This window comes from Heptranchias perlo, chromosome 7 (assembly GCF_035084215.1).
Source record: "Heptranchias perlo isolate sHepPer1 chromosome 7, sHepPer1.hap1, whole genome shotgun sequence".
In the NCBI taxonomy this organism is placed as follows: domain Eukaryota; kingdom Metazoa; phylum Chordata; class Chondrichthyes; order Hexanchiformes; family Hexanchidae; genus Heptranchias; species Heptranchias perlo.
In genome coordinates this window covers 81,926,070-81,944,707 of record NC_090331.1, presented here as the reverse complement: position 1 = coordinate 81,944,707, position 18,638 = coordinate 81,926,070, and the positions used below count along the sequence as shown (strand labels likewise).

Genomic DNA, 18,638 nt, shown 5'->3' with positions numbered 1-18,638 from the left:
TTCCAATGCCCCTATGATTTTTCTCATGGGTTGATCACAGTGGTGGCCAGATCATCAATCTTTAATTCCTGGAGATTCCAGGACAATCCTGGAGGGTTGGCAACACTATCTGTGGGAGGTAAACCCTCGGCCTGTTATCACAGGCCCCGGAGAATATTCCTTTGAACTCAGCTATGTCATTTTGGAAATTGGAAATGGAATGGAATTCCAAAGGATCACATGATAATTATTGCTGAGGAAGGCCATTCAGCCCATCTTAATGCATTCATCCAGAACGACCCTAAAGTCCCCTCACTGCAGCATCCAATTGGTTCTTAAATGATTCCAAGGTGATTGCCTCCATTAATCTCTTGGGGAGTCCAATCCATATTTGTCAGAACTCCGGTTATATACCTGAACCGTTTTTCCACAGATACTGGCTGACCTGCTGAGTGTTTCCAGCATTTTCTGTTTTGTTTCAGATTTCCAGCATCTGCATTATTTTGTTTTTTTATCTAAATTTAGCTTTTACTAATTTGAACCTGTGGTTCCTTGTCCTATTTTTGCAACTTAATTAAAAGTAATTTTCAGGATTTACTTTCTCCATATGATGTACTATCTTATCTACTTCTAGAACATCACCTCTCAGATGTCTCCTTTCAAAGCAAATCTCTAGTACCAGGGATCAGTCACGTGGCTGCTCTCTACACTGCCTCCAATGCCCAATTTCTCCCTTGTGTCTCTGACCAGAACTGGCCACAGTCTGACCAGAGGTCTGTACAGTTTGATCACAACTTCCTCGGACTCATTCTCCTGTTTTGACTGTGAAGTTCAGGAATCTTTGTCTTTGTTGATTGCTGCTCTGAACTGGTTTGATAGGTTCAACGTTGAGACTAAGACTCCCGAGTCTCTTTCAATTTCATCCGAAGTCATTTCAACTATTCGTGGTGTACATGTTGCCCATTCCCATTCCTACGTGCAGTACTTTACATGAAATTCCATCCGCCAATGTTCTGCCCACTTACGGATTTTGTCCAACTCATTCCTCAGGGTACGGTAGGATAGTGGTTATGTTACTGGACTAGTAATCCAGAGGCCTGGACTAATAATCCGGAGTCATAAGTTCAAATCCCGCCACGGCAGCTGGGGAATTTAAATTCAATTAACTGAATAAAATCTGGAATTAAAATATTAGTATCAGTAATGGTGGCCATGAAACTACCGGATTGTCGTAAAAACCCATCTGGTTCACTAATGCCCTTTAGGGAAGGAAACCTGCCGTCCTTACCCGGTCTGGCCTATGTGTGTCTCCAGACCCACAGCAATGTGGTTGATTCTTAATTGCCCTCTGAAATGGCCCAGCAAGCCACTCAGTTGTAAAATCTCACTTAAAAAAAAAGTCATAATAAGAATAAAACCAGACGGACCACTAGGCACCGGACACGACAAAGGCAAACCAAGCCCAGTCGACCCTGCAAAGTCCTCCTCACTAACATCTGGGGACTTGTGCCAAAATTGGGAGAGCTGTCCCACAGATTAGTCAAGCAACAGCCTGACATAGCCATACTCACAAAATCATACCTTTCAGCCCACCTCGTCCTCACCAATCTACCTGTCGCAAATGCATCTGTCCGTGACAGTATTGGTAGGAGTGACCACCGCACAGTCTTCGTGGAGACGAAGTCCCGGATTCTCACTGAGGACACCATCCAACTTGTTGTGTGGCACTACCACCGTGCTAAATGGGATAGATTCAGAACAGATCTAGCAGCTCAAAACTGGGCATCCATGAGGCACTGTGGGCCATCAGCAGCAGCATTGTATTCCAGCACAATCTGTAACCTCATGGCCCAGCATATTCCTCACTCTACCATTACCAACAAGCCAGGGGATCAACCCAGGTTCAATGAGGAGTGTAGAAGAGCATGCCAGGAGCAGCACCAGGCATACCTAAAAATGAGGTGCTTACCTGGTGAAGCTACAACTCTGGTCTGGATGCATGCTAAACAGGAGAAGCAACATGCTTTAGACAGAGCTAAGCAATTCCACAACCAACGGATCAGATCAAAGCTCTGCAGTCCTGTCACATCCAGTCGTGAATGGTGGTGGACAATTAAACAACTAACGGGAGGAGGAGGCTCTGTAAACATCCCCATCCTCAATGATGGCGGAGTCCAGCACGTGAGTGCAAAAGACAAAGCTGAAGCGTTTGCAACCATCGTCAGCCAAAAGTGCCGAATGGATTATCCATCTCGGCCTCCTCCCAATATCCCCACCATCACAGAAGCCAGTCTTCAGCCAATTCGATTCACTCCACGTGATATCAAGAAACGGCTGAGTGCACTGGATACAACAAAGGCTATGGGCCCCGACAACATCCTGGCTGTAGTGCTGAAGACTTGTGCTCCAGAACTAGCTGCGCCTCTATCCAAGCTGTTCCAGTACAGCTACAACACTGGCATCCACCCGACAATGTGGAAAATTGCCCAGGTATGTCCTGTCCACAAAAAGCAGGACAAATCCAATCCGGCCAATTACAGCCCCATCAGTCTACTCTCAATCATCAGCAAAGTGATGGAAGGTGTCATCGACAGTGCTATCAAGCAGCACTTACTTACCAATAATCTACTCACCGATGCTCAGTTTGGGTTCCGCCAGGACCACTCGGCTCCAGACCTCATTACAGCCTTGGTCCAAACATGGACAAAAGAGCAGAATTCCAGAGGTGAGGTGAGAGTGACTGCCCTTGACATCAAGGCAGCATTTGACCGAGTGTGGAACCAAGGAGCCCTCGTAAAATTGAAGTCAATGGGAATCTGGGGGAAAACTCTCCAGTGGCTGGAGTCATACCCAGCACAAAGGAGGATGGTAGCGGTTGTTGGAGGCCAATCATCTCAGCCCCAGGACATTGCTGCAGGAGTTCCTCAGGGTAGTGTCCTCGGCCCAACCATCTTCAGCTGCTTCATCAATGACCTTCCCTCCATCATAAGGTCAGAAATGGGGATGTTCGCTGATGATTGCACATTGTTCAGTTGCATTCGCAACCCCTCAGATAATGAAGCAGTCCGAGCCCGCATGCATCAAGACCTGGACAACATCCAGGTTTGGGCTGATAAGTGGCAAGTAACATTCGTGCCAGACAAGTGCCAGGCAATGACCAACTCCAATAACAGAGAGTCTAACCACCTCCTCATGACATTCAACGGCATTACCATCGCCGAATCTCCCACCATCAACATCCTGGGGGTCACCATTGACCAGAAACTTAACTGGACCAGCCATATAAATACTGTGGCTACAAGAACAGGTCAGAGGCTGGGTATTCTGCGGCGAGTGACTCACCTCCTGACTCCCCAAAGCCTTTCCACCATCTACAAGGCACAAGTCAGGAGTGTGATGGAATATTCTCCACTTGCTTGGATGTGTGCAGCTCCAACAACACTCAAGAAGCTCGACACCATTCAGGACAAAGCAGCCCGCTTGATTGGCACCCCATCCACCACCCTAAACATTCACTCCCTTCACCACCGGTGCACTGTAGCTGCAGTGTGTACCATCCACAGGATGCACTGCAGCAACTTGCCAAGGCTTCTTCGACAGCACCTCCCAAACCTGCGACCTCTACCACCTAGAAGGACAAGAGCAGCAGGCACATGGGAACAACACCACCTGCACGTTCCCCTCCATGTCACACACCATCCCGAATTGGAAATATATCGCCGTTCCTTCATCGTCGCTAGATCAAAATCCTGGAACTCTCTTCCTAACAGCACTGTGGGAGAACCTTCATCACACGGACTGCAGCGGTTCAAGAAGGTGGCTCACCACCACCTTCTCAAGGGCAATTAGAGATGGGCAATAAATGCTGGCCTCACCAGCGACGTCCACACCCCATGAACGAATAAAAAAAAATTCTGCAATTTGTGAGCTGCCTCCTCGGATTCTACTGCCCCTCCCAGTTTGGTATCATCCGCAAAGTTGACTAATTTGCATTAGCTTTCTGAGTCAAAGTCACTGATGTAAATTAGAAACAGTGTTGATCCCAATCCCAAGCCCTGGCGAACCCCACTCAGTACTTCCTCCCCCCCCCCCCCAACTACCACCGTACCCAGATGTAACTCCTCTAACGAGTACTCTCGCGTTCTACCCTTCAGACAACTCATCATCCATTCTCAGAGTTTACCCTCAATCTCCACAGCTTTGAGTTTAATGTAGAACTTTGTCAAATGTCCTTTGGAAGCCTTGGTACACCATGTCGTAGCGCCTACTTGGGTTGGCACTTCGCGGAAGTCGAGGAGCTAGATCAGGTAGGATCTCCCCCTCCTAAATCCAGACTGACTGCTAATACTAGATTAGTATCATATAGATAATCTTCAATTACATTATTTTACATGGAAGATGTCTGAATTGTCACCTTTTTTGAATATGAGCACCTCATTCGCCCCTTTCCAATCCACTGGTACCTCCTCAGTGTCCCTCATAATGAACGTCAGTGCCTCATAAATCTCCTCCCTAGTCTCTCTCAGCATTCTGGGATAAATACCATCTATCCCTGGGAATTTATTGGTTTTGATTTTGAGCCTTTTTACCCAATACTTTCAACTCATTTATATCAAAGTCACTAATTTTGCCTGAGTTATCTTGGTTGTCTTGGGGACTCCCCTCCTTTCCCAAACACCGGAGTATGAGGGAGAACATTACGGGGATATCCTTTATCTCTGAGTTTTGGAATGACCCTAGTGTATGTGTCTATATTATTTCTCGTCATGTTATTTACCCCTATGTGGACCACCACCAGTATCCCTGCTAACCTTTCCTCTATGTGTACAGTTCTAACTCCAGGTAGCCATTCTGTAGGTATTGTCCGTACAACATATATGGCCAACTACTTACTTGAGCAAGGAGTCCCTAAAACTACAACCTCTCTGTGATCTGCAAGCTGAAACTTTTCCAATACTATCTTCATAGTAGTATCATAGTAGGTATAGCACAGGAGGCAGCCATTCAGCCCATCGTGTCTGTGCCGGCTCTTTGAAAGAGCTATCCAATTCGTCCCTTTCCCCTGCTCTTTCCCCCTTCAAGTATTTATATAATTCCCTTTTGAAAGTTACTATGAATCCGCTTCCACCACCCTTTCAGGCAGTGCATTCCAGATCATTACAACTCGCTGCGTAAAAAAATGTTTTCTCATGTCGCCTCTGGCTTTTTTTTCAATCACCTTAAATCTGTGTCCTCTGGTTACCGACCCTTCTGCCACTGGAAACAGTTTCTCCTTATTTACTCTATCAAAACCGTTCATGATCTTGAACTCCTCTATCAAATCTCCCCTTATCCTTCTCTGTTCTAAGGAGAACAACCCCAGCTTCTCCAATCTCTCTACACAACTGAAGTCCCTCATCCCTGGCACCATTCTGCATCCTCTCTAAGGCCTTGACATCCTTCCTAAAGTGTGGTGCCCAGAATTGAACACAATACTCCAGCTGAGGCCGAACCAGTGTTTTATAAAGGTTTAGCATAACTTCCTTGCTTTTGTACTCAACACCTCAGTTAACAAAGCCCAGGATCCCAAATGCTTTAACAGCCTTCTCAACTTGTCCTGCCACCTTCAAAGCCTTGTGTACATACATCCGCAGGAATCTCTGTTCCTGCACCCCCTTTAAAATTGTACCATTTAGTTTATATTGCATCTCCTCATTCTTCCCACCAAAATGTATCACTTCACACTTCTCTGTGTTAAATTTCATCAGCCATGTGTCTGCCCATTTCACCAATCTATGTCCTCCCGAAGTCTGTTGCTAGCCTCCACATTATTTACTACATTTTCAAGTTTTGCATCATCTACAAACTTTGAAATCGTACCCTCTATGCCTAAGTCCAGGTCATTAATACATATCAAAAAGAGCAGTGGTCCTAATACTGACACCTGGGGAACACCACTGTATACTTCCCTCCAGTCTGAAAAAGAACCGTTCACCACTACTCTCTGCTTTCTGTCCGCTAGCCAATTTTGTATCCACACTGCTACTGTCCCTTTAATCCCATGGGCTTTAATTTTGCTAACAAGTCTAGCTTTTCTAGCTACCTTTTCATCTGTGATCTTTTAATTTTCTCAGGTGCTTCTTTTTGATTTTGGCCTGTCACGATGGTTCATTTTGTTTGTCCCATGTGCTGCCCTTTGAATTTAACTTCTATCAATTAGCCCTCTTTGACTTTGAATTCTCAGCTGCTTTCTTCTTTAAAAATTTGCTTCTACCTATGCCGTCCTTTTCAAGGTTCATTAATTTGCTTTTTCGATAGTGTTTTCTCACGTACGGGATTGTAAGCTGTATTTTGTGATAGAAGTTTTCAAGCTAAGCTCATATTTACAACAGTTTTATTGACGTCCAATAAAGTCCATTGATCTAGGTAATATTTTGCTGAATTTGGGAATGTTTTTGCACTTTTCATTTTGCTGGCTCTCACTTCTAGCATTTAGCAGGGAGAGCAGTCAGTTTCCGAGAGCAGTTGAGAGTTGCCAGTTTCTGGGTACTGGTGCCCCCACACCATAGGAACAGGAGGAGGCCATTTAGCCTCTCGATCCGGTTCCGCCATTCAATTAGACCATGGATAATCTGTGACCTAACTCCATAGACCTGCCTCAGCCCCATATCCCTTAATACCTTTGGTTGACAAAAATCTATCAATCTCAGATTTAAAATGAACAATTGAGCTAGCATCAACTGCTGTTTGCAGAAGATACGTTCCAAACTTCGACCACCCTTTGCACGTAGAAGTGTTTTCTAACTTCACTCCTGAATGTCCTGGCTCTAATTTTTAGTCTATGTCACCTAGTCCTAGACTCCCCAACAAGCGGAAATAGTTTCTCTCTATCTATCCTATCAGTTCCCCTTAATATCTTGAAAACTTCGATCAAATCACCCCTTAATCTTCTAAATTCCAGGGAATACAACCCTAGTTTGTGTAATCTCTGTATAGTTGTAGCATAACTTCTACCCCTTGTATTCTAGTCCTCTAGATATAAAGGTCAGCATTCCATTAGCCTTTTTGATTATTTTCTGTACCTGTCCATGACATTTTAATGATCTACATACATGGACCCCATAGTCTCTTTGGACCTCCACTGTTTCGAGCTTTTCATCATTTAGAAAGTACTCTGATCTAACCTTTTTAGATCCAAAGTGGATGACCTCACACTTGCCCACATTGAAATCCATTTGCCACAGTTTTGCCCATTCACTTAATGTATTAATATCACTCTATAATTTTATGCTTCCATCTACACTGCTTATCATGCTGCCTATCTTTGTGTCATCGGCAAATCTGGATATGTGGCTCTCTATCCTGTTACCTAAGTCGTTAATAAATACAGTGAATATCTGAGGTCCCAACACAGATACCTGTGGGACACCACTGGTCACATCCTGCCAATTTGAGTACCTGCCCATTATCCCTACTCTGTCTCCTGCCACTCAGCTAATTTCCTAACCAGGTCAATATTTGCCCAAGTTTTTTTCTTGAACCAGATTATGCTCCTCTGCAAAGGTTTACCGCCCGCATGAGTCTGTACAATCCACTTCACATATAAGGAATCCACTATAACGTGATAATAATGTATTTAACAAATGATTACCTGCTTAATGCATTACCAGTGAACAGCATTTCAGGACATCGTGCCATATTTCTACTTAAAGAACATAAGGAAAAGTGACTTGCACTTGTTAGTGACTTATTGAGACTGTGAGGGAGAAAATATGAGTGCTGGCTCCATGTGGCTGGCAGCCTTCATTACTAGCGAAGAATGAGAATGACTAGGAGAACAGGAGCTGGAAAGGACAAGGGACAGCTGAAGACAGCAAGATAGGAACAGGAGTAGGCCATTCAGCACCTTGAGACTGTTCCTCCATTCAATTATAAACAATTTTACAACACCAAGTTATAGTCCAACAAATTTATTTTAAATTCCACAAGCTTTCGGAGGCTTCCTCCTTCCTCAGGTGAATGGTGTGGAAATGAAATTTTCGAATCCTTCGCATTTGAAAATCACAAAACAATGCCTGGTGATTGCTGCCCATTGACAATCACAGTGAGCAGACAGAAAGGTGTCACCTAAAAGGCCACCGAATATACAAACCCCCAAAAATAAGAGAGAGAGAGAGAAGGAAGACAGTCAATGACCCGTTATATTAAAAACAGATAACATTTGTTCGCTGGTGGGGTTACGTGTAGTGTGACATGAACCCAAGATCCCGGTTGAGGCCGTCCTCATGGGTGCGGAACTTGGCAATCAATTTCTGCTCGACGATTTTGCGTTGTCGTGTGTCTCGAAGGCCGCCTTGGAGTATGCTTACCCGAAGGTCGGTGGCTGAATGTCCATGACTGCTGAAGTGTTCCCCGACAGGGAGAGAACCCTCCTGTTTGGCGATTGTTGCGCGGTGTCCGTTCATCCGTTGTCGCAGCGTCTGCATGGTCTCGCCAACGTACCATGCTCTGGGGCATCCTTTCCTGCAACGTATGAGGTAGACAACGTTGGCCGAGTCACAGGAGTATGAACGGTGCACCTGGTGGGTGGTGTCCTCTCGTGTGATGGTGGTATCTGTGTTGATGATCTGGCATGTCTTGCAGAGGTTACCGTGGCAGGGTTGTGTGGTGTCGTGGACGCTGTTCTCATGAAAGCTGGGTAATTTGCTGCGAACGATGGTTTGTTTGAGGTTGGGTGGCTGTTTAAAGGCGAGTAGTGGAGGTGTGGGGATGGCCATAGCGAGGTGTTCGTCGTCATTGATGACATGTTGAAGGCTGCGGAGAACATGGCGTAGTTTCTCCGCTCCGGGGAAGTACTGGACGACAAAGGGTACTCTGTTGGTTGCGTCCCGTGTTAGTCTTCTGAGGAGGTCTACGCGATTTTTCGCTGTGGCCCGTCGGAACTGTCGATCGATGAGTCGAGCATCATATCCCGTTCTTACTAGGGCGTCTTTCAGCGTCTGTAGGTGTCCATCGCGTTCCTCCTCGTCTGAGCAGACCCTGTGTATTCGCAGGGCCTGTCCATAGGGGATGGCCTCTTTGACGTGGTTAGGGTGGAAGCTGGAAAAGTGGAGCATCATGAGGTTGTCCGTGGGCTTGCGGTAGAGTGAGGTGTTGAGGTGCCCGTCTTTGATGGAGATTCGTGTGTCCAAGAAAGAAACTGATTCTGAGGAGTAGTCCATGGTGAGCTTGATGGTGGGATGGAACTTGTTGATGTTATCGTGTAGTCTCTTTAGTGATTCCTCACCGTGGGTCCATAGAAAGAAAATGTCGTCGATGTATCTGGTGTATAGTGTTGGTTGGAGGTACCCACAGACCTGTTGAACCAGGAACACTTCTCACCACGATGGACGTCTCGGCACTCTACACCAGTATCCCCCACGATGACGGCATCGCTGCGACAGCATCAATACTCAACACCAACAACAGCCAATCTCCGGACGCCATCCTACAACTCATCCGCTTCATCCTGGATCACAATGTCTTCACCTTCAATAACCAGTTCTTTGCCCAAACACACGGAACAGCCATGGGGACCAAATTCGCACCCCAATACGCCAACATTTTCATGCACAAGTTCGAGCAGGACTTCTTCACTGCACAGGACCTCCAACCAACACCGGGGACCGACGGACGCGGCAGGACAGAAACCGAATAACTAGGGCGGTAGAGAAGACGATAAACTAAATGGGGTGGGGGGGGGGTGCGGGGAGGGCTCAGGTGGGGCAAAGTTTAAATTGATAGAGAAAAGACAAGGAAGTAGTACAGGAAAGTGATGGGGGTAATGATAAACAGATTGTGTCAGGAAGGGACGGAGCGTACAAACAATGTGGAAGATTGCCCAGGTATGTCCTGGCCACAAAAAGAAGCAGGACAAATCCAATCCGGCCAATTACCACCCCATCAGCCTACTTTCAATCATCAGCAAAGTGATGGAAGGTGTTGTCGACAGTGCCATCAAGCTGTACTTACTCACCAATAACCTACTCACCAATGCTCAGTTTGGGTTCCGCCAGGACCACTCGGCTCCAGACCTCATTACAGCCTTGGTCCAAACATGGACAAAAGAGCTGAATTCCAGAGGTGAGGTGAGAGTGACTGCCCTTGACATCAAGGCAGCATTTGACCGAGTGTGGCACCAAGGAGCCCTAGTAAAATTGAAGTCAATGGGAATCAGGGGGAAAACTCTCCAGTGGCTGCAGTCATACCTAGCACAAAGGAAGGTGGTAGTGGTTGTTGGAGGCCAATCATCTCAGCCCCAGGACATTGCTGCAGGAGTTCCTCAGGGCAGTGTCCTAGGCCCAACCATCTTCAGCTGTTTATCAATGACCTTCCCTCTGTCATAAGGTCAGAAATGGGGATGTTCACTGATGATTGCACAGTGTTCAGTTCCATTCGCAACCCCTCAAATAATGAAGCAGTCCGAGCCTGCATGCAGCAAGACCTGGACAACATCCAGGCTTGGGCTCATAAGTGGCAAGTAACATTCACGCCAGACAAGTGCCAGGCAATGATCATCTCCAACAAGAGAGAGTCTAACCACCTCCCCTTGACATTCAATGGCATTACCATCACCGAATCCCCCACCATCAACATCCTGGGGGTCACCATTGACCAGAAACTTAACTGGACCTGCCATATAAATACTGTGGCTACAAGAGCAGGTCAGAGGCTGGGTATTCTGCAACGAGTCACTCACCTCCTGACGCCGCAAAGCCTTTCCTTCATCTACAAGGCACAAGTCAGGAGTGTGATGGAATACTCTCCACTTGCCTGGATGAGTGCAGCTCCAACAACACTCAAGAAGCTCGACACCATTCAGGACAAAGCAGCCCGCTTGATTGGCACCCCATCCACCACCCTAAACGTTCATTCCCTTCACCACCGGCGCACAGCGGCTGCAGTGTGTACCATCCACAGGATGCACTGCAGCAGCTCACCTAGGCTTCTTCGACAGCACCTCCCAAACCCACGACCTCTACCACCTAGAAGGACAAGAGCAGCAGGCACATGGGAACAACACCACCTGCACGTTCCCCTCCAAGTCACACACCATCCCGACTTGGAAATATATCGCCATTCCTTCATCGTCGCTGGGTCAAAATCCTGGAACTCCCTTCCCAACAGCACTGTGGGAGAACCTTCACCACACGGACTGCAGCGGTTCAAGAAGGCGGCTCACCACCACCTTTTCAAGGGCAATTAGGGATGGGCAATAAATGCTGGCCTCGCCAGCGACGCCCACATCCCATGAACGAATAAAAAAAAACATAAGAGTGCACTAGCAAATGGAGCCAGGGTAGGAAAGAATGGTAAAAAGACAAAATTAAAGGTTCTATACCTGAATGCGCGCAGCATTCGTAATAAGATAGATGAGTTGTCGGCACAAATAGAAACAAATGGGTAGAATCTCGTGGCCATTACAGAGACGTGGTTGCAAGGTGACCAAGGGTGGGAGCGAAATATTCAGGATTATTTAACATTTCGGAAGGATAGGAAAAAAGGTAAAGGTGGTGGAGTAGCTCTGTTAATAAAGGATGAAATTGGTATAATAGTGAGAAATGATCTTGGCTCAGAAGGTCAAGATGTTGAATCAATTTGGATGGAGGTAAGAAATAGGAAGGGAAAGAAATTGCTCGTGCGAGTAGTATAGGCCCCCTAACAGTAGCTACACTGTAGGGAAAAATATTAATCAGGAAATAAGGGGGGCTTGTAAAAAAGGGAATGCAATAATCATGGGCGATTTTAACTTTCACATAGATTGGACAAATCAAATTGGCAAAAATAGCCCTGAGGAGGAGTTCATAGAGTGTATTAGGGACTGTTTCTTAGACCAATACGTCGGGGAACCAACCAGGGAACAGGCCATTTTGGATCTGGTAATGGATAACGAAACGGGATTAATTAATGATCTCAAAGTAAAGGATCCCATGGGAAGCAGTGATCATAACATGATAGAATTTCACATCCAGTTTGACAGCGAAGTTCTTGGGTCTGAAACTACTGTATTAAACTTAAATAAGGGCAATTATAAAGGAATGAGGGCGGAAATGGCTAAAGTGGACTAAAGTAGAAGGTCAAGAGCAGCAGGCACATGGGAACACCACCACCTGCACGTTCCCCTCCAAGTCACACACCATCCCGACTTGGAAATATATCACCGTTCCTTCATTGTCGCTGGGTCAAAATCCTGGAACTCCCTTCCCAACAGCACTGCGGGAGAACCTTCACCACACGGACTGCAGCGGTTCAAGAAGGCGGCTCACCACCACCTTCTCAAGGGCAATAAAAATGCTGGCCTTGCCAGCGACGTCCACATCCTACGAACGAATAAAATAAGCAGTGGCAAACATTTAAAAAGATATTTTATGACTCGCAACAAAAATATATCCCTGTGAGGAGGAAAGACTCCACAAAAAGGGTGAACCAACCATGGCTAACTAAGGAAGTAAATGATGGTATCAGGTTAAAAGAAAAAGCATACAACATGGCAAAGATTACTGGTATGTCCGAAGATTGGGAAAACTTTAGAAACCAGCAAAGGATGACTAAAAGAATAATAAAGAGGGAGAAAATAAATTCTGAGAGTAAACTAGCAAGAAATATAAAAACTGACAGTAAAAGCTTCTACAAGTATATAAAAAGGAAGAGGGTAGCTAAAGTAAACATTGGTCCCTTAGAGGATGGGGAAATAATAATGGAAAACAAGGAAAAGGCAGAGGAATTGAACAGATATTTTGTATCTGTCTTCACAGTAGAAAACACCAATAATGTACCAATAATAGTAGAAAATCAAGGGGCAAAGGGGAGGTGGGAACTAAAAACAGTCACTATCACCAGAGAAAAAGTACAAGGTAAACTAATGGGTCTAAAGGCTGACAAATCCCCTGGACCTGATGGCTTGCATCCGAGGGTCTTAAAGGAATTGGCTACAGAGATAGTGGATGCATTGGTTGTAATCTTCCAGAATTCACTAGATTCTGGAAAGGTCCCAGTGGATTGGAAAACCGCAAACGTAACACCCCTATTCAAGAAGGGAGTGAGACAGAAAGCAGGTAACTATAGACCAGTTAGCCTAACATGTGTCATTGGGAAAATGCTAGAATCCATTATTAAGAAAGTAAATAGCAGGACATTTGGAGACTCATAATACAATCAAGGAGAGTCAACATGGTTTTATGAAGGGGAAATCATGTCTGACAAATTTATTAGAGTTCTTTGAGGAAGTAACGGGCAGGGTGGATAAAGGGGAGCCAATGGATGCAGTATATTTGGATTTCTAAAAGGCATTCGATAAGGTGCCACATGAAAGATTACTGCACAAGATAAGAGCTCATGGTGTTGGGGGTAATATACTGGCATGGATAGAGAATTGGCTAACTAACAGAAAACAAAGAGTCGGGATAAAAGGGTCATTTTCAAAATGGCAATCTGTAACTATTGGGGTGCCACAGGGCTCAGTGCTGGGGCCTCAACTATTTACAACATATATCAATGACTTGCATGAAGGAACAGAGTGTCTTGTGGCCAAATTTGCTGATGATACAAAGATAGGGGTGGAAAAGCAAGTTGCGATGAGGACACAAAGTGTCTGCAAAGGGATATTGATAGGTTAAGCGAATGGGCAAAAGTTTGGCAGATGGAATATAATGTGGGAAAATGTGAAGTCATCCACTTTGGGAGGAAAAATAAAAAAGCAAAATATTATTTGAATGGAGAAATACTACAAAATGCTGCGGTACAGAGGGATCTGGGTGTCCTCGTACATGAAACACAAAAAGTCAACATACAGGTGCAGCAGGTAATCCGGAAGCCAAATGGAATATTGGCCTTTATTTCTAGGGGGATGGAGTATAAAAGCAGGGAAGTCATGCTACAATTGTACAGGATGCTGGTGAGACCACACCTGGAGTACTGCGTACAGTTCTGGTGCCCTTATTTAATGAAGGACATACTTGCATTGGAGGCAGTTCAGAGAAGGTTCACTAGGTTGATTCCGGGTATGGAAGGGTTGTCTTATGAGGAAAGATTGAACAGGTTGGGTCTATACTCATTGGAGTTTAGAAGGATGAGAGGAGATCTTATTGAAACATACAAGATTCTGAGGGGACTCGATAGGGTTGATGCTGAGAGGATGTTACCCCTCATGGGGAAATCTAAAACGAGGGGGCATATTCTCAGAATAAGGGGTCGTCTGTTTAAGACGGAAATGAGGAGGAATTTCTTCTCCCAGAGGGTCGTGAATCTTTGGAATTCTTTACCCCAGAAAGCTGTGGCGGCTGAGTCACTGAATACATTCAAGGCTGAGTTAGACATATTTTTGATCAGTAAGGGAGTCAAAGGATATGGGGAAAAGGCAGGAAAGTGGAGTTGAGGTAAAAATTCAGAGCAGCCATGATCTCATTCAATGGCGGAGCAGGCTCGAGGGGCCGAATGGCCTACTCCTGCTCCTATCTCTTATGGTCTTGGGGACCGACGGACACGGCAGGGCACAGGGGACCGACGGACACGGCAGGGCACAGGGGACCGACGGACACGGCAGGGCACAGGGGACCGACGGAGATATCAGGACACGAGGCTTGTTAAATTTAGTTAAGAAGAGCCTTGCAAACACTTCATTCCATGCTCCCGTGACTGAGACACCCTGTTTTCCCACCCTCACAAAGGTGAGGTCGTGATCTTCACTGCAAAGATCGGGAAACACAGCTTGCTGGAAACAAATTTAGCACTGCTTTTAAATCAGGATGGAGGCCAGAACAAAACACTCAAGGACTTGTTGGCACAGGTTAACTCAAACTTCATTAAACACAACAGGAAAACTATTCCCCCATATTAACCTGTGCTAAAAGTTTTACCTTAACAGAATATTGCAAAAAAACAATCTATACTGGAAGTTTTAATTACACCAGCCAACCAGAGCTGGAGGATGGAGTCAATGTCTGATAAACTGGACACTTACTGTGGATTATCCTTGCACGAGAGAGCAGAGGAACCTGTGCTAGGATCCACCTCCTATTCTCAACAAGAGTTTCAATAATGGGACATCACAATGGTAATAGGATTACTACAAGGCTCATTAACTCTGAAAACAGCAATCATTTAGATTATGTCATCAGACAAATATTATTGTCTCAAAGATGAAGGGAAACTAACGCAATGTGGTACTTTAGGGTGGAACCTACACATCAGGGTGCCCCGAGGGACTAGGGTTGCCTCTACAGCAGTGAATGTTATCTTGCTGCTTTGTAATCTATACTTAAGGTGCCTCGCTCTGTCTCAGTGGAGAGTTTTTGGTTAGCCAACAGATTGCTAGATAGATACAGCTGTTGAAGAGACCATCGGCCCATCTGTAATCTATAAGCACTCAGTGTTTGGTGGGACGGTGTAGAGGGAGCTTTACTCTGTATCTATCTCGAGCTATACTTGCCCTCTGAGTGTTTGATGGGAAAGTGTAGAGGGAGCTTTACTTTGTATTTAATCCGTGCTGTTCCAGACATGGGAGTGATTGATGGGACAGTGTAGAGGGAGCTTTACTCTATCTAACCCCTGCTGTATCTGCCCTGGGAGTGTTTGATAGGTCAGAGTTAAGGGAGCTTTACTCGTATCTAACCCGTGCTATATCTGCCCTGGGAGTACTCGATGCTGAAACTGTGGCCCTGAAATGGTTATTTGTTCCATTCCCCAGCACTAAGATTCCTCACCTTGACGTCCACAAAATTTACATAAAAACATGGTATAAACTCGGACAGAAATTCCCGGACCTATTTCCTCCTGCTTCGCCCTGCGTGTTCTGTGATCATTTGCAGATTAAAAGTCAGCAAAACTACTTTGCTCACCACCATATTGTAGGCTTCTGGAACATCCGTTTCGAACTGGAACTTGCCGCCTTGGTAATACCCTTCATCTGTTAACAGAACAGAAAATAATTTTGGATGGAACAACATCAGCAGTAGATATAAGCAATTCTCCGAAGTATCATTCCCGACAGATAACCTGCTTGAGTCACAAATACACCACACTTCTCACATAACCCACACCATTTACAGGCCCCATATCTCACTCACACACAAACACACATATACATCACACCATATCTCACACACACACATATATATACCATATCTCACAAACATATACATATCGCACCATTTCTCACACACACACATATATAATATATTGCACTATTTTTTACACAAGCAAATATATAATATACAAGAAAATCTGTTGTGAGTAAAGACCATTCAGCCCATCAACCCCTCTCCACCCAGAGTCTCTGTCTCATTATTCTATAACGGACTCCTCCCCCCTCCCCCCCAATGAACCCCACACCACGTAGATTTTGAGATTAATGTTTTTTCTCAGAATGTGGATGACACTAGCAAGGCCGGCATTTATTGACCATCCCTAGTTGCCCTGAGAAGGTGGTATTGAGCTTTCTCCTTGAACCGCTGCAGTCCCGTTTGGTGAAGGAGTTCCCACAGTGCTGTTAGGTAGGGAGTTTCAGGATTTTTGACCCAGTGACGATGAAGGCACAGTGATATATGTCCAAGTCAGGAGGGTGCGTGACTTGGAGAGGGACTTAGAGGTGATGGCGTTCCCACGGCATGGCTGCTCTTATCCTTCTTGGTGGTAGAGATCGCAGGGAAGGGAGGTCTTGTCAAAGTAACCTTAGTGAGTTGGTGCATTGCATCCAGTAGATCGTACATACTGCAGCCACAGTGCACTGGTGGGGGAGGGGGTGGATACTGAGTCCAGCAGCTGGGGCTCCAATCAAGCAAACGGTTCTGTCCTGGGTGGTGGTGTGCTTCTTGAGTGTTGCTACAGATGCACCAATCCAAGCGAGTGGTGAGTATTCTATCACACTCCTGACTTGTGCTTTCAGGCTGGTGGAGAGGCTTTTGGAGGGTGGGGTGGGGGGTTGTCAAGAGGTGAGCCACTTCTCGTAGAGTACTCAGCCTATGCCCTGCTCTTGTAGCCCTGGTGTTTATATGGCTGCTCTAGTTAAGCTTCTGGTGAATAGTAACCCCTAAGATGTTGATGGTGGTGTGATTTGGTGATGGTAGTGCCACTGAAGGTCTGAGGGGAGATGGTTGGGCTTTCTCCTGTTGGAGGTGGTCATTACCTGGCACTTATGTGGCACAAACGTCAACAAGCTTGGATGTTATCCAAATTCTGGCATAGGCTGCTTCATTACAGGAGGACTTGTGAATAGAGCTAACACTGTGGAATCATCAGTGAACAGCCGCACATGACCTCTTATGACAAAGAGGTCATTAATGAAGCAGTTAAAGGTGGTTAGGTCAAGGATACTGCCCTGAGGAACTCTTGCAGCGATGAGTGGGCTCCGACAACCACATTCATCTTTCCTTGTGTCAGGTATGACTCCAGCCACTGGAGGGTTTTCCTAATGACTCCCATTGACCCCAGTTTTGCTTGGGCTCTTTTGTGCTACACTCAGTTAAATGCTGCCTTGATGTTGAGGGCAGCTACTCTCACCTCTCCTCTAGTTGTCAGCTCTTGTGTCCATGTCTGGATCAAGGTTGTAATGAGGTCTGGAGCCGAGTGGCTTTTGCAGATTTTGAACTGAGTGTCAGTGAGCAGGTTTCTGGTGAGTGGGAGTCGCTTGATGGTATGATTGATGAATCCTTCTATCACTTTACTAATAATTGAGAGAAGGCCGACATGTGGCTAATTGGCATTAAGAATCAACCAGTTAGTGTGGAACTGGAGTCACATGTAGGCCAGACCGGATAGGGATGGCAGGCTCCTTTCCCAGTAGGTTATCAGCGAACCAGTTGGGGTTTTAAAACAATGCAGTAGCTTTCATGGCCAATTTCTCTGTGGCCAGCTCACAAATTACTAGGTTTATTGAACTCAATTTCACAATTTACGGTCGGATTTAAATTCACCACCTCAGGGTTGCTGGTCCAGTAACATAACCACTGCATTACTGTATCTAACATGAACTGTTTCACCATCACTCCACTCCATCCAGAGTCCATGTTTGATTGATCTACCATGGACTCCCCCTACCCCATCCACTTGTTGATCCCTGTGCAACCCAGCCAGAGCATGCAGCTTTTATCACCAGCCTCTGGCTTCTGCTGCAAAACCACTTCTCAATCCAACTAGAAATGCTTCACCTGTTCCATCACCATTCCTACTCGCCTGGTCAGGAATTCTGCAGTATGACTTTTTTAAAACCCAAGTAAACTGCATCTGCTGGGTTAACCTTGGCCTGGGTTGCTCCCTCAGAGTTGCATTAGGTTTGTAAGGGATACTATTTCCAAGGCCACTAATACGGTTTTTGCAGGAAAAAACCTGATGGATTCACAGAATTTGATACCCAGGACAAATCCCAGAGTCACGTGAAATGAAAACCGAAATTTGACTTATTCAGTCACCTTGCCCACCATTCCCAAACCCTGGGGACATGGATTTAACCTCAGTGAACAGTAACCCTCTTTCCACAGAGGTGATGACTTTGTGAAATTTCACACCCAGGGTCACAGTACAGGTGGATGGTGTTAGAAATTGCAGGTGGATGATGGATACATGTGTAGCGCACACAAGTGCTGACGGGTATTGAGAGAGAATGTGGGGTCGGAAGTCTGTGGCATTTGTGATTGGTATGCTGAGTC

General features: G+C 45.7%; 1 protein-coding gene across 5 annotated transcripts in view; it reads right to left on the bottom strand.

Annotated features, from left to right (window-relative positions):
- The window catches only part of ube2f (ubiquitin-conjugating enzyme E2F (putative)), a 176,666-nt gene that overhangs the window by 55,133 nt on the left and 102,895 nt on the right, over positions 1–18,638 (bottom strand). For all 5 annotated transcript variants that reach the window (XM_067987985.1, XM_067987981.1, XM_067987983.1 and 2 more), the window contains one exon: positions 15,834–15,901. In XM_067987985.1, coding sequence (XP_067844086.1) covers positions 15,834–15,901 — 68 coding nt within the window. The remainder of the gene's footprint in view (positions 1–15,833; positions 15,902–18,638) is intronic.